This window comes from Pleuronectes platessa, chromosome 1 (assembly GCF_947347685.1).
Source record: "Pleuronectes platessa chromosome 1, fPlePla1.1, whole genome shotgun sequence".
Lineage (NCBI taxonomy): Eukaryota > Metazoa > Chordata > Actinopteri > Pleuronectiformes > Pleuronectidae > Pleuronectes > Pleuronectes platessa.
This window is the reverse complement of record NC_070626.1, coordinates 25609247-25628506: the sequence shown is the minus strand read 5'-3', so window position 1 is coordinate 25628506 and position 19260 is coordinate 25609247. Positions and strand designations below refer to the sequence as shown.

Below are 19260 nucleotides of genomic sequence, written 5' to 3'. Positions count from 1 at the left end.
TTAGTCCCTTTACAAATAAGTATAAAGTAAGATGCTGAACATAAAAACTAAGTTGGTTGAAAACACATTTGAAAGGAAAACATTGAACCTTGGGAAACTGTGTCTGATATCTATTTGTGATAATTGATAATCGGCTGATTCCATTTTTTTTTTTTTTTTTAATAATTTTTTGATCTTCTATATCTTTTTATGCATCTTAATTTTTGAAATCATTATCTAAACCTTTTTTTAATCAAACCCTGTGATATATCATAACAGTACTCTGTCTCTCTCTCTCTCTCTCTCTCTGTTTGTCTGTCTGTCTGTCTCTCTCTCTCTCACTCTCTCTATCTCACTCTGTATCTCTATCTGTCTGTCTGTCTGTCTCTCTCTCTCTCTCTCTCTCTCCCTCTCTCTGTTGTTCTGTCTGTCTTTCTCTCTCACTCTATCCTCTCTGTCTGTCTGTCTGTCTCTCTCTCTCTCACTCTCTATCTCACTCTGTCTGTCTGTCTGTCCGTCTCTCTGTGTCTCTCTCACTCTCTCTATCTATCTCACTCTCTCTGTCTGTCTGTCTGTCTTTCTCTCTATCTATCTCACTCTGTCTCTCTATCTGTCTGTCTGTCTGTCTGTCTATCCCTCCCTCCCTCCCTCTGTCTGTCTGTCTGTCTGTCTGTGTGTCCGTCTGTCCGTCCCTCCCTCCCTCTCTCCCTCCCTCACTCTCTCTCTGTCTGTCCCTAATTTTCTCCCTCCCTCTCTCACCCTCTATCCTCTTCCTCTCTCTCTTTTTTTTTTTATTATTCCTGTTTTCAAAGTTCCCACGGAAACCCCGGGACCGCCCAGCGGCGGCGGGCGCGGCCGTGATTGGCTGCCGGCAGCTCGTTTGCATTGACGTCAGTAGAGGCTGTAGGTCAATCCTTGCGGGTGCTTTTATTGGATGTGCCGCTGTCAAGCAGCGCTGAAGAACCGGAGGAGCAGACGCCAGAAAAAGGCAGAGAAGAGACAAACATCCGAGAATCTGCATTATGTAGCCGGGCTCTGCCTCGCTACACCTCCGCCCTCGTCAGCCTCGAAGCAGCCGGCCGTCCCCGGCTCCGGAGCCGAAACTTGCGGACACGGAGCGGGTCTGGTTTTCCCCCTTTTCTCTGTCTTGTAGATTTTCCTCTCGCTGTCCAGAGGTGGCACCTCCACACGCCACAGCCGCTACATCCTTCATGCTCCCAGTGTTCCCAGCAGCGATGAGAGGGAACCGTGGAGCCTGGTGACGCACCCCGGGGTCTGGAGCTCTTATATCAGGCGGATCATCCTCCACCGGGCAGCGGATGCCTGAATGGAGCCTGCAGGATCTCACCAGCACCACCACCACCACCACCGCTGCTTTTCGGTGAATGTGGCCTGATCCCCGGGCAGCACCGTCGGACTACACGCGGCAGTATGCTCCACAGAGGAATAATCCCACTGTGTCTCTGCGGTGCCAATATTTCACCCTGTTGATGATGAACCTGGAGCTAAAGTGTGGTGAGAGCCGGTCTGTGGCCCGTGTCTGCAGCTGAAGTGGACACACACATTGTCAGGAAAAGAAGAAGAAGAAGAAGAAGAAGAAGAAGAAAGAAAAGATTGATAGAGAGGGAGAGAGAGAAAGAAAGAGGGGAAAGAAGCATCTTATTTGATGGCTCCAGGGTGGTGGGGGAGGACGACTACACATGAAGCCTTCATGGACACAAAAAATGGATAAAACTATTGCATGAGGCTGGAGCAGGAGGGGGGTGGATTGCATGGTGTGAGTGTGTGTGAGTGAGTGTATGTGTGTGTGTGTGTGCATGTGTGTAGACGTGTGCATGTGTGTGTGTGCTTTAAGGCCTGTACTTGATAAGTTGAGGAGAAAACGGTGATGTGGTACGAAGAAGGCCGGAGTGAGGGATGAAGTCGTCCGTGGGGGATCTGAGCTGAAGGATCCAAGATCTTCCAGGAGAAGACAGGCCGCTGTGATCAGAGACCCTCCAATTAACTTCATGTGAAGAAGAGGAAGAAGGAGGAAAAAAAAAAAAACAAGAGGGAGGAAATCAGCTTCCTGGTGTTGAGGGGGGGGGGGGGCGGGTGGGGGATAGATTGATATATTATTCATGCCTTGTGTCGGAGCGTTTGGAGAACCGGCTTTGCTGTGGCCTAGATGACACATATTTATACATGTATATACGGAACGATATGAACCCTTGACTGGACCCTAACTGCACAGGAAAGTGTTGGGCTGGGGGGCGGAGGGGGGGAGAGGCCAACGACACTCCAAGAAAAGCACTTGCAGAGCGAAGCAAAAGAAAAAAAACAAAAAGAAAGGCTGAAGTGGGTTGAAGCATGGGCTGTGCTTCAAGTATTCATATCTCTGATAGGGTGGTCTACCACAGTGGAAAAGAGTCCGAGGATTCCCACTCACCCCAGCAGACTAATACCACTCAGCATCAAGGAAATCCTGCCTCGGGACTACCCCTGAAACCCCCGAGCTGCAAGGTGAGCGAACCTGCACATTGATTGCATTCACAGACACGGGAACAAAACGGTGTATGTACGTGTGTGAGGAGTTTGTGTTGCATGCAAGCAAAAGACAAAGAACACAAAGATGTGTGTGTGTGAGCTGTATCTCACATTTAATCGGAAAATTAGAGACCCAAGAATCGGAGGTCTGTAGATCTGAACTCCAGAGGCAAGTAGATTCAAATCAATGCTTTACTTTCATTTTAACTTTGCTTGCAAGGACGGCTCTCCTGCTTTTCTTCTGTTAGAGGAACTAGGCCATGCTACACACTCTCAGTGGAAGGTCACGGGGGTCAAGGGCCTCCACACTAACCTCAGGTATTGTTCTACCTGCGGTTATTACGTAAGCATCGGGACGAGACACACATTTTAACCCACTTTTCAGCTGCGTTGTGTGTGTCTGTCATTGTGTGCAATCTTGCCTCTGGAGCCGTGCACTTTTATAGAAGCCAAGATCTCAGCATGAAGCACAGACATCTGTTGTCGGGCGCGATTCCTTTTCGGCTCACTCATGCTCTGGCCTCTGCTTCACCTCTCCACCACTTACACTGTTCAATAGGATGTCCTGTCCTGCGGGATTCTTATCGAGGCCTCATGCATAAATTTAGACATGGGGATTTATAGAAACATTTAACCGGCAGTGTTATGAGAAATATGAGTAGTTATGGAGAAGGACTTTTAAAGCTGAAAAGTTTGTGGCATCATGGCACAAATAAAGATGGTTCCTTTTGTGTATTGGACCAGAAACAGTGACGCCAACGGAGGATAACAAAATGTGCTGCTCCCTCTTGTGTGCAGCGGCTAAATTTGTGTTTCTAATCAAGATGATTATTCTTGAAGGTGTCGTGTAGGAAGCTGCACACATGCACATACAAACTACCTGTCACTGTTATTCAGACTAACAGATGTTTATTTTATTTAGCCACGCTGATTTGAGAGCAGTTCCTATTTAAATGAATAATAATGGGGTTGAAGTCTCATTGATAATAAAATACATACAGGGAGCCAGTCCTGTAACGTCAGCATGAACATCTTCAGAGACACAGAAACGGCACGACAAAAATTGCAATCTTGTGAATTCAGTTGTGTATTAGTGTGCGTCTAGATGTTTTTCGAGCGCGCGTCTGACACACCGCAGGCGATCCGACGGCCTCTGTCAGCCTGGATTTTGTGGCCAAATGTCACCGCAGGATGCAGTGAGAAGTCAGCGTGACAGATGCCCCCATGTCAAGACGCCCACTGTGCCTTTGATTGAATTAGTCCCCTGATTGAGTTAGACTAATGGTCTCCCTTCAGCTGGAAATGGTTAATCCCTGTTCCATAAGGTGTCATCTTTAACATCCTCCGTGGTCGTCCGCAGCGAGAGGGGCCGGGTTCTCTGTGATGCAAAGAAAAATCGTTAGTACGTCAGCTTGTGGCGATGCGTCGGGGACTCGGTGATCCGTGTCTCGATTTGATCTTGAATCGTGATTTACACCGCGTAGGTCTCTGCAACATGAAAGCTCCTGTTTGTCTCATTTCATTTAGAATATGAGAGACTTTGAAAGACGTCACTGTTTTCTTTGAATGAGCAGAGCTACACCTGACCCCCCCCCTCCCCCTCAGTCTCACCAGAAAGTAAACCTGAAACTATGACTTGATTAATCGATGAGTTGATCAACAGAAAAGGAATCTGTAATTTTTATTATTAATATTAAATTTTTAAGTAATAATTCCAGTCGTTCTCAGGATCCAGATTTGTAACTGTGAGGATTTGCTGCATTTTGTGAAATTATAAGTTGGATAATTAGAGCTTTTAAAAAAAAACTGTTTTTCAGCCAGAAAATGATTACATATATGACATATTAATCATTTATGAAGTGTGTGTGTGTGTGTGTGTGTGTGTGTGTGTGTGTGTGTGTGTGTGTGTGTGTGTGTGTGTGTGTGTGTGTGTGTGTGTGTGTGTGTGTGTGTGTGTGTGTGTGTGTGTGTGTGTGTGTGTGTGTGTGTGTGTGTGTGTGTGATTACCTCTACCTCTGATTGTCAGCAGGGTGTGGTATGGGTCAGGAAATAATTCATTTCATTCTGGTGTTGATCCCGATCAGAGGTCGGATCCAGGAATCTTTAATCACTTTTTCTAATTTGTGAAAAGAATTTCCTTGATTTTCTCCGAGAATAATTCATGGATCTTGATTTAAAAAAATCTGACTTGTATTTATGAGTGTCTGTAATTTGGTGCAGATCCAAATAACAATCCGGACCTAGTGAATTAAATGTTAGTTTCATGAGGGGTTTCTTGGTGCTACTCCAGTTGTTCTTTGGTCTTTTTGTGCATGTTTGTTCCCTGGCCTGTGTCATTGTGATTCTGAAGCAAACACACACACACATTCATCCCCTGAAGGATAAAAATAACCCTCACCCACATCTACACACAACAGGCAGCTACAGCAAAGTGCACAAGTTTAGCGTCAAACAAACGTTAAAAAATAAAGGCGGGCTGTATCTCTCTGTCCTTTTGGTTCACGCTCGGACAGCGAGTGAGACGGGAATCGAACATGTGCAGGCGTCTACACTGTGAGAAAGGAATCTGAGTTTGGGAGTGTGATGTGAGTCTCTGTCAAGGGTGCGTTACCATCTGGGCTGCTCTGGGGATGATAAAGCTCAAGTACAAGGTCCCGCGATAGTGTATCAGTGTGTGTGTGTGTGTGTGTGTCAGTGTTTGTGAGTGTATGTGTGTGTGTGGCCAAAGAGACAGAGAAAGACCTCAGCCAAACACAACAGCATTTATCTGTCCTTGACTTTTCCCCGTCTGACTGCCCCCCACTCAAGGAAACCAAGTAGCCCCCCCCCCACACACACCACCACCACCACCAGCGCCTCCTGAAGAGCAAACGCAGAATCAGTTTTACCTATTTTTTTACTCCTGAGTGGAAAAGGGGCAATAAAAGGTGCTAAGCTCATAAGTATCTGGAGACTCGTATCATCACGTTGCCTGATTCCAGCCTCTGCATGCATTGACACAAGTGGTGGAATCACTCAGCCCTACACCTCAGACCCCCCCCCCCCCCACACACACACGTTAAACCCTCCCATCCCCAGCAGTGACAGGGTACACAAGGTTGCTTTTCTAGACCGAACCCTCAGTCGGGAAACACTCGTCCTAACTGCTCTCAGTGCAGAGCTCAGGATGTCTCCGAACCGAACACACAACTCATCTGCTGCTGTGCCCCACTTGCTTTTGGTCTGTAGTAAGATATGATACACTGCTGACCTGGGCAGCCACCCCCCCACCATTTGTCTGTTTTCTCTCCCACCGTTTTGTGCGCGCACTGTGGTCAGTTGTGTGTGTGTGTGTGTGTGTGTGTTTAGTCTAACTTGAGAGTCATTGGGTAATTTATTCCAGAGGAGGGCAAAGGCTTAGCATGGTGATGAATTAATCCACTGTGCTTTCTCCTGCTGGCTGAGAGCAGCCCCACTGATATTGGCTCTTTTTCTTTCTCTCTCTATCTTTCACTTTCTTTAATTTGACTTATCAGATATTCTTTGCTCTTATCCTTCTATTTCTATTCTACAAAAAACTTTGATTTAACTCCGTGAAGTTAGTCCATCTATCTCCACTGAACTGACGTGCGTTTCTTTAAATAAAGAATCACATGTATGATTTAATACACAATAGGAGCCGTCTCCGTCTGTGCAACATTCAGTGAGACGACTCCAATGGCTTGGCTGTTGTCTTTGTCTTTACAGCTGCCTCTGCATCAATCAACGGACTCTACTTATCTGTTAAGGATGTCATGTCTGTACGTACAAGGGCCTTTTATGGCTCAAAGAATGGCACCAACCCCTGGAACAGTGTCGTAGTTAGTAGTTTAATTCCCACCGGGGCAAAGTTTTGGTTCTGTGGACGTGCACACAAACGGCACGTGGGCTTAATGTTAAAGGTGTAGTGTGACATTTTGTTTACCTGCTTATTTTACGAGCTGACCGGTCGAAATGTGACACCACAGGAATCCAGGCTAACCGTTTCCCTCTGCTTCCAGTCTTGGTGCTAAGCTAAGATAACTGCTGCTTCATATTTTAAAGGAAGGTGGCATTGATCCTCTAATTTCACTCTTGTCAAAAGAGTGAATAAGTAAACTGTCCCCCAAACTGTCCAGCAATGATTAAAAGACGGATACGTTTCATTGACAATGAGAAGAACCACTTAGATTCATGCTTCAAATGTGACTTTAGCTGTTTGTTGTATTTTATTTACACGAAACGTCAGCTGCAGCATGACCCCGTGTTTTCTCTTCCTGTCTGGAGTGTCTGCAGGGGCAGTTAAGGGGTAATTTTTTTTTTTTGCCATGTCATTTATCTCTGCCGGCACATAAGCAGAAGGAGAGCAGCGGAAGGGAGATGGGGCCGGCGAATCAGCCACACACCACTTATTGATGTCCTGGAGTTCATGGTTTCATGTGTTAACGTGGTTTATACACATTTCTATTTGCCTTTTACGTATTTGTTCTGAGGATCATCTTGTTCTTGAGCATCAAGCTAGAAATCAAATTAGGATAATATAAGAAATGCCTTTGTCACCTTGCGTGCAGATACAGCGGGTGTCTTCATCCCCGAGAGCGTTCTCACTTACGGGCTGTCAGTCGGGGGGGGCATGTGCTTGTGGGACAGACACTCCCATTGTTTTTGAGATGGTCTTAACAAATGGGGCCAAATCCAAAGCTTGTTCCGCTCCCCCTTCAGGTTGAGAATCTAATGTCATAAGGTCGGCATGTGATAGTTTCATGAGATTATGGAAATTGTATTCTTCCGAAACGAGGAGCTACAAGTGTTTACTCTCTGTTCTGTCTCAGAAGCTCACAGGAATGTAGATGTGAGTGGGCCCAGGTCCACCGGTGGCCTTTTAAGCTCCTCGACTGTCTCTCCCAATTCTCTGTGGTCTCTAAACTGTGAGAATCTGCAGGGGGGAGAGGTTGCGTCACAGGGTTGTGTTATGTTGTGTTATGCTACTGATGTGTGTGTGTGTTCGAATGCAGCTTCCTGCTCTGTGCAGCACAGGCTTTTAAAATCTGACTGGACTAGAAACAGGGAGGTGATAATTCATAGAGGTCGGTCTTATGTAAAAGGCCTGCTCGTCTTGCCAATCATCAATTAATACATTTTTCCTTTTGTTTTTTTTGTAAGCAAGATTAGACAAGAAAAAGTTGACTGGATGGATTTCCATGAAACTTGGTGGAAGGGTGTGGTACGTGTCAGGGATGAATCCTTTGAATTTTGGTGTGGATCTGGATCAGGGGGCAGATCAAGAAATTCCTTTCTCCTCTTTCTTTAACATTGCATTTTTCAACATTTTCATTAATTTTTTGGGGAGAATAATTCATAGATCTTTACGGAAACCAATAAGCCATGTTTAGGGGACTGGTGTTTATGAGTGGTTTCATTAAAGGGACAGTCGAGCCTTGGCAGAGGTATCCACAAAACCAGTGCCATTGAAGTAAAGCATTGATCTATCTGTGTATTCTTCCTGAAACACTAGATTTCATAAACACAAGTGTGGTATTTTAAATCAATTTCTCAGAAAGAAACAAAATAATTTTTCACTGACTATTCCAATGTAATCTGATTAAAGGAAATAGTCTAAATAACTTATTCCTAACTTATCGTATTATCCTAACCTGAATAAGGTCCTACTCAGAATAAGCCATTATAGAAATAGTAAGTGTTCAGTGTTCCTAACGATGTGCGTCATAATCAGACTTTGATCTGTAATATGTAAACAGGAAGATGAATGGAATATTCTAACACAACTCATGTTAACAGCATTATCAAAGTACGTCTTACTCTGAATAAGGTCAACAGTCTGAATATCGGTGTCCATGGAAACCTAGTCACTGTAGTCTGAAAATACTCTGATGTACAGTTTTGCTCCAATTGGAACCTTACAACCACTGTATTTAAAGTAGTTTATTATTACATCCTCTAAAACCCTTCTTCGTTCCTCAAAATTACACATTCAAAAGGTTTTTCATATAAAAATACCCCTTATGGCTTAAATGTAACTCTACACCTTCCTTCCTCGCGTCGTGACTGAGATCTATGAATATGCTAATGCGGTTTGGCCTCCTGCTCCTGCTGCTCCCTGTCTCCTGCTCCTCCTGCTCCCCGTCTCCTGCTCCTCCTGCTCCTCCTGCTCCTCCTGCTGCCCCCCTGTCTCCTCCTCCTGCTGCTCCCCGTCTCCTGCTCCTCCTGCTCCCAGTCTCCTCACCCTCACAGCTAACCTGCAGCTAAGGAGCCTTTTTGCAGCTGCTGAGCCACTCCCACAAGTTGACATGATTGGTTTCTCCGGTTTGTGACATCACAGACCCTGGCTGTCGGATTCAGTTTTTAACAGACTAAAATTCGTTAAGGTGGAAACGCTCAAACCGTGGCATTGACTGTTCATTTCACTCAATTCACGTCTTTTATCACATAAAAGGAACAAGGGGGACGTGTTAACATATCCTACTAATGTGATTTTCAAAGTGGGACTTTCAAATTAATGTGAATGCAGTGATAGCATGTGCATACCCTCTACGCTAAGACTTCCTCAGGTATTAATCTTACACTTAAGGAGTGGTTGTTGAAAAGTACATAATGTACAGAACACACCGTCATTGTTCAAAGTTCATCTGAGAGTCATTCCTGTTCTCGCTTCGTGTTGATGTGTCCATAGGCGTGTCTTTAATCTCCGCTGGAAGTCGGCCTCATGTTGGCTCTGGACTGCTCCTAGCCGCCGTGCACGATTCACTGTTAACAATGCTAACAGCCATGTTGCCAGCATCTGGTTACTGCGGTACTTTGGCCATTTTCACGCTCCGTCACGCTGTACAGTTCAGAATGTTGAAAGACCCCCCCGGCCTGGGGGCAAGATTTACAAAAGAACCAAAAAGTGATAGATTTAGTATTAAGATATAAACCTGATGGTATTTCACTGTCAGCTGATCTTTTTCCGACTCCTCTTCATTTGAATGCCTCTTTTTGTGTTTCGCTTAAGAAGCACAGCACAGACTCGAGCCTCGCTGGATTTAAGTGAACAGGCCCGCAGCTTATTGGCTGTAGTAAACACGCCAGACACTCATTCACCTGCTGAACAACGCATTAAGCCAGCCGTGCTTGTCTCCTTCCTTGTTTTAATGGACACGGCGATGACGCACAACTCTCTGGAGTGTGTCTTACCTCTTGCTTTGAAGATCTACTGTACCCTCAGCTGATAGGTCCCTTAAGATCTTCACAGAGGCAGATGGTGCTCGTTGTTTTTGTAGTGTGAGGTGTGTGTGGGTGCAAGGACTCATTGTGGAGTCAGTGCAGCAACTCAGGTTTTGACATTTTCACCTAATAATAATAATTATTATAACAAAGTCTGATTTGTCCCCTATTGTTCAGCTATTTTGAGATTTGGCAGAGTTGTGATGTTCGATCCAGGCTTCATCATATGCAATAAGTAAATAATCATAAGCACACTGAGCCAAACAGAACTGCAGCGGGAGCCCAGACCGTTTGGCTGTGACATGCAATTGGACTTTGTAGCTTGGATGAAGAAACAGGAAGTGAGCCAGTCTGAATTGCGTAACGCGAGCATGAAATTCAAGTCTAAATGAACATGTGTATGTATTGGCCGTAACACTTGGACCTTTGATATATTCAAACCACATTTTTCCCCCGACTGAGATCCACAGGTCAAGATGAATCTGTAGTTTGCTTCTGGATGCAACCAGAACATTAACAACAACAATACTTCCATATGTCAACTGTAAAACGAAAACTTTAGATCAGAGAGCACCCCATCTCAAGTCTGGCCGAGTTTAAACAGGCTCCTCCAGTAGTCTTGTTAGGGAGTTATGCTAGAACACTTCTTCAAATATATTCCCCAGGGTTCTTGTCTTAATGACAAGCAACTTTTCCTCTTCTGTGATGTATGAAATCTTAAAGTTGAACGCTTTAGGTTTGTAATATGTAGAGGTTGTTGATCTTAGCCAAACGAAAAAGAAATCTGGGATGTTTAGGGGAATAACATCTCGGAGTGTGTGCAATCAAATATATAATCAAATTAAAAATAATTTCAATTCAATTTTATGCTAAGGTGGTATGGTAAGGTCGAGACTTTAATAATGATGATGTGCTTCATTTGTATAGCACTTGTATTAACAGTCACAACGCGAGTCACAAAAGGATAAAACAACAACAAATTGAATTATAGTAAAAATATATATAATTTATGACATCATTTAATGGTCATGTCACTTTTTTCAACTTATTATTATTTCTTTCTTGTTTACTACTGTAAGTATTTATTTGATGCCCATAATCTGTTTATTTTAATAATGCAGCAGGATATTTTGCCAAATATCCGGGATTTATCTGTTTTCAAATTTTCCTGAAGGTGTTTACATGCAGTCATCAAATCCCCATTCTTCATTCTGTGTGTGTGTCTGTGTGTGTTTGTTTACTGGTGTGTCTGAGTGTGTGTTTAAATAGAGTGTAGTTGTGTGCCAAGCTCCGTCCCGGTGCTACAGCTCGTGTCACTCACTGATCCCTCACGCAACGGTGACATCAGTGCTCCTGTTATAGCAGGTGAAGGGGGGGGGGGGGGAGTGTTATTATCTAATGCCCTCACAGCCCATCTGAAGAGCCCCTGAGAACCGCCTCTGATATTCTCAAAAACATCTAAGCTGCCGTGTGGAGGGGTGGAGCCTCGCAGATAGAGCCGGGCCGGTGTGGCCGCAGTGGGCGAATATTGCTAATTCTAATCCTTTCTTTAGGCCTCAGGGCTGGTGAGGTAATTAAGATTGTTTAGATGTGTGTGTGTGTGTGTGTGTGTGTGTCGCTGGCAACAAATGTACTGTCAACTAATGATCTCTTATTCAGGCCAGACAGTCGTCTTGTGTAGTTTGTTGTTCTGTTGTATTTGGCTGGACTCGGGAGGAGAGGTGACTGCAGTGGAAGGGTTCCTGGTAAGATTACAGTGCACTGCAGTGTCACTGGACCAGCAGGCAGTGTCCCTGTCAGACTTCCCAAGCTCCTTTAGCTTGTTCCTTTGCTTTATAGGCCTTTGATTGTACCTGGAATGTCTGACCTAAGAGAGGAAGGAGGAATTGAGCCGCACGCACCCGATCAACTGCCCCTTGCCTCACAGTGAAAGTGACACTGTCAGAAATAAACAAGTTTGAAGCATTTAAAGAGTGAATTCTAATTTCTTTCTTATACAGTGAATGGAAATGGGAGAGGAGCAGGTGTGAATAAAATTTAGCAGTCCAATAAGTAGGTGTACATTACAGGAGCAGGGGTGTTTGACAACGGGCTTCTGCGGGCCGAGGGAGAGGAGGAGGTTTTAGTGAGGGGCTGCTCCGTAGCCCTGGATAGCTTAGGATTGTCCAGGTCTTATGGGGATTTCAGGGTAATCTGGATAAGGACAGAAATACCTTGAAGGTGAACATTGGAGAAAGTGCTCAGCTTCTCGTGGATCTGTCTTTAATTAATTTACTCACATCAGTGCTAGTTACGGAGGACGGCCACTGAAAAGGATTTTATGGGTTTGTCTGCAGGCCTGGAAGGAGCCTTCTGGAGTTTCCTACTCCCAATTCAACACAAAATACCTGGATTTAGCCTTGCCGATTTACTAATCTGCAGTTTGTGGATGCTGCCGAACATCACCAGGCTCAGGAGGTCAAAGATTCAAAAGTCAAAACTAGATTCATGGTCATATTGAGGTCGCTGTTGCTGGTGACAGTATGCAAATAACTAAAGATGGTTATCTGTGTCTGTGTTAAAATACAAACTTTGTCCGTTCAGCCTCTGGCGCGATGCCAAAAGTGTGATTTCATTTGGGGAGAATTATTTTCAGTATCTCTGACCTTGTTTTAAAGTTTTCTTTCACGTTTTATAAAAGTTTGGTAAAGTCGAAAAGCCCCAAATCTGCATTAAAGGCAGCTCCTGAAACAGTCAGCAATCGTTCCATACCATTATGATGTCATGTGACATCACGGTGGCCCACATTTGAAATAATCCACGCCACGGCTTGTCTAGAGAGGCCTCCTAACAAAGTCAGGTAAATTTGTTTATTGTGAGGGTGGTCTTAAAGAGACGGGAGCTACAACCAAGTGTTTCAGACAGAGGCTGAAAAGAGGAGCTGCAGCAATGAACAGTCCGAGGAGAGTGAGGTGTTTTCTAAACATTATAGTTTTTGTGTAATAACTTCAATTTAAACTACACCAGCACATTTGGGGGTTAGCTTATATGCTCAATGTAGCGACCGGACTCGTGGGTTCCCTCCACGTTTAATGAGCGCATGGCTCTCCTGCCCCTTGTCTTCATCTCCTGCCCCTGCTCTTCATCTCCTGCCCCTGCTCTTCATCTCCTGCCCCTTGTCTTCATCTCCTGCCCCTTGTCTTCATCTCCTGCCCCTGCTCTTCATCTCCTGCCCCTGCACTTCATCTCCTGCCCCTGCTCTTCATCTCCTGCCCCTGCTCTTCATCTCCTGCCCCTGCTCTTCATCTCTTGCCCCTGCTCTTCATCTCCTGCCCCTGCTCTTCATCTCCTGCCCCTGCTCTTCATCTCCTGCCCCTGCTCTTCATCTCCTGCCCCTGCACTTCATCTCCTGCCCCTGCTCTTCATCTCCTGCCCCTGCTCTTCATCTCCTGCCCCTGCTCTTCATCTCCTGCCCCTGCTCTTCATCTCCTGCCCCTGCTCTTCATCTCCTGCCCCTGCTCTTCATCTCTTGCCCCTGATCTTCATCTCCTGCCCCTGCACTTCATCTCTTGCCCCTGATCTTCATCTCCTGCCCCTGCTCTTCATCTCCTGTCCCTGCAGGCCAGCAGGCGAGGGCTCTGAGCACAGTCGCTAACCCTCAGCACTCGGCCTGTTGGCAGGAGCCTCTCCACTGCCGGGCTTCAGTTACTCTCACTGGCACAGTGACGCACAGATCACATACACACACTCGCGCCACTATGGACACAGGGTATGCTGGCAGACAGGCAGGCAGGCAGTGTCAGGAGCTGAGGGAATTCAGCATGTACTCCAGTGTCACACGCGTGTACATGTAATCCAAACACATGGTTTTATTTCTCCGAATTCTGAACTTGTCCTACAGAGGTTTTTTTCTATAGGAGCAGAATAAATTGTTGTGCCATACTCGGCTCCTTTGAGTGTGTGTTGTCATGAATGTAAAGGCTTAGGTATCAAATACATGTTTTTTTGTTTGTCGGTGTTGAGCGGCAACAGACAGAGAGGCCGCACAACTGATGGTTCTTGTGTGACGTCTGAGACGATGCTCGCAAGGTGCAGAGCACCAGTGAGAAACAGGGACAGGTCACCAAGGATGGAGTAACCTCTCCGTTTTCTGCAAACTCTGTATTTTTAAACCACGGACGTCATTCAAGGGCGTTTGGGCCTGAATTCCAGGACAAGTTCAGTCTCCTGTGAGTTGCTCGGTGCCTTCCCTCTGCGTGTGTGTGTGTGCATTCCCGTTGGCTTGCGTTTCCGCACTATCTGGTGAGGTAGGAGAGATGTCACTGCAGACAGAATAAAGGTCAGGGCGTTCTCTGGAAGCTCTGCTCGAAAGACAATAAATGCGTATGTGTGCATGTGTGCGCACTTTTATGCTGATTAGAAATTGATGTATTTGGGGCGGCGCGTATAAGAGGTAGTTGAAAGCAATTTAAGTAATGGGACTTCATTTTCAGTCGATAGAGGGTTGCGACAATCTTGGTTTGAGCGCAGTGGAGAGACGAGGCCTCGGTGGGTTCAGGCACCGAGTGTTCCTCTACCACCTCAGTTGTTTTTGCAGGATTTGATGATATAAGGGCTGAAAATAAACTTATAATAAAATTCTCTCAAGGGAGGATTCGCTGCTGTTCAGTTTTATATCATTTAAAATCTAATATGATAAACAAACCAAAAAAGATGTTTAATAATGTCACCTTGAGCTCTCTGGAATTTTGCTGGGCAGTATTTGATATTTTTCGACAAATTAATTGATGAAAATAATTGTTTGTGCAGCCTTGGAGGATATTTTTATAAATTTGTTGTATCGTCTTTGATTTATCTCACTCATCTTGAGTTTATTGCCCAGGAGGAACATCACGGCCACCAGTGTGTGGCAACTTGTGTGATTATTCCCTGGGTTTGTTGTTGTTGTTTTTCCCTTGTGATCGTTTTTGTGTTGTATTTGCCTGGTGTCCTTATCAGCAGGGATTTTCATGTTCTGGTCTTTTTTGTAAATCTTCTAAATTTGGTTTTAAAAAAGGGCTGATTTTGCCATTTGGGGGTTGAAATGAAATAATGAAACCTTGGCATGGTGGACATTTGAGAGAACAAGGTGATGGAAAAAAAGATTAATAACATTCAGGCTGAAATAAAAGAGCAAGATAGTGACCGCCCACTTTAGAACTGAAGTGAATTTCCCAATTCATTTTCTCCGTTGAAAATCTTTGAGAATAGTTTTGAGCCTGGAATCGTTACCATAACAAAAAGATCCAGAGAAAAAATAACATCTGGAAAATGAAAGAAAGGGTAAAGGTAGAAGACTGTCCACACGTTTCTTTTCCATGACTTCCAACAATTCCTAAATTAAACCTTGTTGTGGTGATTTTCTTTATTCCTTTGGACTCTTTTCATCATGTCTAACAAAACGCATGTGTGTGTGTGTGTGTGTGCATTCCCGTTGGCTTGCGTTTCCACCGGTGAGGTAGGAGAGATAAAGGTCAGGGCGTTCTCTGGAAGCTCCTCTGGAAAGACAATAAATTCTAACAGTATATGTTAGAAAGAGAAATCATAGTCGCTCTAATGTAATGTAATGCTTATCCAATCGTAGCGGACATTGATTTTTCGCGGTTGAGGTAAACAGTTCCATGGTAACAGCGAGCTCCACCAATCACAGCCATCACTATTACCCCTGAGGATTGTGGGTAGTTTAATTCTTCTCCTTGATTTTGTGAATAAAACACGTTTTTCCGAAAAGCAGTTGAGATCAAATTGATATAACATCGTTCACTAGCTTGTAGGAGATCCACATTGGATTGCTAGAATATTATTGTCCACCACTCTGTTAAACTTTATTGGTATTTTAATATATTACAATATAAATATATAGTCAACGATTGGGGTGGTTGATTTCAAAGCCTTTTGAAATCTGAGGGTTATGGAACAATTATAAGTCAAAGGAGGCCCATAGTTAATCTCGTGACTTTGCATCTGACACAAACACACTGGACAACAACAATAAACTATAATTGATGTTACACGACTTTCAAAATATACCGTCAAACTGATTTTCGTTAAACATTGAGAATATTCAGTCAACATTGGTTGTAGCTTTTTGGAGGACATCGTATTTTTTGTTGCATGGGGGCTGGTGTTTCCTCCGTGGTGCATTTCACCAGACAAACACACACACACACACACACACACAGACACAGACACATAGACCGAGGGAGGGAGAGGTAGAAATGCAGCGAAAGCAAGGATGTTCTGGGACAAACCGATCCACGGTGGCCTAGTTTCTCTCAGCCATGCCAGTGACTCAACTAAAGTCTTCTGCCTGACTGACTGCAGGCTTGGTCACCATGGATAAGACATGTGGACAGAGCCAGAACACACATGGCTGCAGTTATTTCTCTAAATGGATAGACTGCAATCAGACATTTTTGTTTCTCTCATGTGTACATTTTCATTTGGATGGGGGGGGGGGGGGGGGGGTTGTTATGTGGTCTTTTTATCTGCAGAATTCACAGCATTTTTTTTCTCTTTTTTAATTCACAAACCGCTTTAAACACAGTTTTATTCCACAGTGCGTGAAAGGCAGAGATATGTTGTGCATCAGATAAAACGTGCACATAATGAAGTAAATGTAACAAGGGCAGAGGTGTGTGTGTGTGTGTGTGTGTGTGTGTGTGTGTGTGTGTGTGTGTGTGTGTGTGTGTGTGTGTGTGTGTGTGTGTGTGTGTGTGTGTGTGTGTGTGTGTGTGTGTGTGTGTGTGTGTGTGAGATTTAAATATTATTTTATAGACCAGTTAAATAAATTATAGTTTCATGCCCTTACAAATAACTTAATTTAATTATATGTAAAATAAGTTGCGTTATGAAATCCCTGTTGAGATATTACTCAAATAAATAAATAGGATAGAAAACACCAACGCATTAGGCTCTGAATTCTAACACATAATCGTCACTTTTCCATAATAACCTTCACACTGGGCCTTCTCACCTGATTCACCCACAAAAACCCTAAATAATAATATGCAGAGCTTTTTAGAAGAAGAAAGACTTGGACTCTAACTGGATTGGGTGAGGTGTTTGCCAGACTGCTCATCGATTCCGTCGGCGTTAGAAGCAGTCGCAGGTTTGAAACCCCATTGTTATCGATGATGGCCTCTGTGCAGATCTATGGGCAGCGAATGTAAGTGGCCACACATGAAAGTGAGTTATTCTCTTTGAGGTAACACACACAGCATGGGCAGCGAGCGCTGGGATCTGTGAGGCCCCAGCGTGTGGCGAGGCTGATGTGTCACTGTGCCATTTAGTCCGTCACTTAGCCCAGTGTGTGTGAGAGTTTAGAGTCTGTCCCTCTTCCTGTCTGTACCTCCGTCCGTCTGTCTGTCTGTCTGGTACATAATGTGGATGGGACGGCTGCCCTTAATCAGACCTAATGAAGAACATTGATTCATCTCCATTTGATTCACACTTTTAAAACGGAACAAACATACACACACGTACAAACACACAACACCAACTAGTTGTGAGAAGAACACTTTGGCTTCTTCCCAGGAAGACGTGCTCACCGTGGCTCATGTTGCTGTCCCGTGATCAGCTCTACATCTCTCAATATTCTCCTTGAGCGCTTGTGGAGTAAGTTTTACAGTAGGAATAAAGTGATGTTGGGCAGCTGAAGGAGAAGTGGGATCCGAGCGCGGGAGGAAGGGAGAGCGCACGTCAGCCGGAGAGCTGTGTCAAAGTGAGTGATGTGGTGGATTGTTAGTGAATGGGGGGGCAGCCGTGCACGTTCCCCTAAGAAGCATGGGCAGGGCAGCCCTCCCAAGATTCTCCGCATCCTGGTCCCAGCTCTGGGGTGGAGGAAGCTGTTTACTCTTTCTATCTCTCTCTGCTGACGTCGGCGCACCGAACAATGTCATCCAATTTCCTGTTTTTCACTTTAGTGGAAAGCCACTCTCCCAGTGTACATGGTGTGTGTGCGTGTTTGTGCCGATGAGTGTGAGACAGAGAAGCTGGAGAAGGAGAGGAGGAGGAGGAGGAGGAGATCTATAGGGCCGGATACACTGGAAGCAGGATACAGGGTCAGAGGCAACCCCGCTATGTAAATACATTGGTTGTATTGCCTGCAGACTGTCCTGGACCCGACTTGAGACGACTGAAGACACATGGAAGACGTGTGTCAGATGAGAGTTTGACGTTGTCGGCCTGGAAACTGTCACTTCATGTCGAGAGATTGATTTCTGAGGTTATTTTTAGGAAATGATGCTCAAACTTTTGATTTAAGATTCCTTCATAACAGCAGCACACTAAGTGTCAAACAAGCAGCTCCTGGGCCCTCAGACCCTGAAGGCCGGTTTATAGTCCCCGCTCTTTCACAGGCTGATGGATGCTCGCGTCAGAACTTACATCATAACGTCTTTCGCATCGAGCACGAGGGCTCCAGACATTTTGTAACCAGCATTGTGTTATACTGAGAGGTGTTTATATCATTGACTCCGCCCCGTGGATCAAATGGTTCAGGCAACACAATTTAGCAGCACCACAAACTCCATCTTCTGAAAATAACATAAAGTAGAATCAGTGTAAATCCATTTACAAACTGAGCACCGTGACCTTCATGAAGGTTTTAATTCACTGTTTCACTACTTTTAGCTCATTGTACCTAATAAACTGACACTGGAGTTAATGTACACAATACACAGAGGGTGTAAACTTCACTCGTTATTTATATTGATTCATCACGAGGCGATATGACCAAAAATGATATATATAATTAATTTGAGAACTTTAGCGACATACAGTATATTACTTTTCCAATCTAGATAAATAATTCAAAATAAAACCAACAAATAAATGACATAGGGTCAAAAATGACAACAATAATAATAAATAATAATAATCGCGATAATCATTGATTTAGCTTTATTGCCCCGGCTTCACTGAATTCACGCCCTTCACCTCCGACCTCTACGCAAAGTGTCTGCACTGCGTGAACCTGTCGTCCGATTGACAAGTGTCTCTGTGCTGGTGGAAGGAGACAGAGAGAGATCCCAGTGTGACTGGTACAACACGTCAGCGTACAGCAAGAGGGCGGGATGCAGATTACGTAGGCACACACACACACACACAACACACGCACACAGCACACGCACACACCCTGTCAGTGCTGCCCGCCTGCCTGGCCTACATGCTCACTCACTTCCCCGGCTTTGTTTGCCTCTGGTTCAGTGCCAACGTGATGTTTGTGGGATGCAAATGCTCGGCTGAGTGATTCATTGCGGTGTGTGCATGCGCGTACTGTACAAGAAGAGTATGTTGCCCAATGATGCTGGCAAACTGGTTCAGCCCTGTGTGTGTGTCTGTGTGTGTTTGTGGCTATTTGAGTTACACAATCTCAGCTGCAGTTGCATTGGTTGTGTCAGTGTCAGTTAGAGAGGGAGGATGGATTCCGTGCTGTAGGCCTCAGCGAGCTGCCATTGCTCTGCGGCCAAACTCCATACGCTAAGACCCTGACCTCAGCTAGTTCAGCAGCAC

General features: G+C 44.8%; 1 protein-coding gene and 1 long non-coding RNA gene across 2 annotated transcripts in view; one reads left to right on the top strand and one right to left on the bottom strand.

The window, feature by feature from the left end:
* Window positions 1–2073: 2073 nt before the first annotated feature.
* Window positions 2074–19260, top strand: part of pde8a (phosphodiesterase 8A) — a 40548-nt gene continuing 23361 nt past the window's right edge. Inside the window, exon 1 of the mRNA XM_053439826.1 lies at window positions 2074–2481. Coding sequence (XP_053295801.1) covers window positions 2329–2481 — 153 coding nt within the window. The 5' untranslated portion in view covers window positions 2074–2328. The remainder of the gene's footprint in view (window positions 2482–19260) is intronic.
* LOC128455935 (uncharacterized) lies at window positions 3577–6769 on the bottom strand. Its single transcript, XR_008341777.1, has 2 exons — window positions 6449–6769; window positions 3577–3883 (listed from the first exon to the last, which is right to left on the bottom strand). It is a non-coding gene; the product is annotated as an uncharacterized LOC128455935 (long non-coding RNA).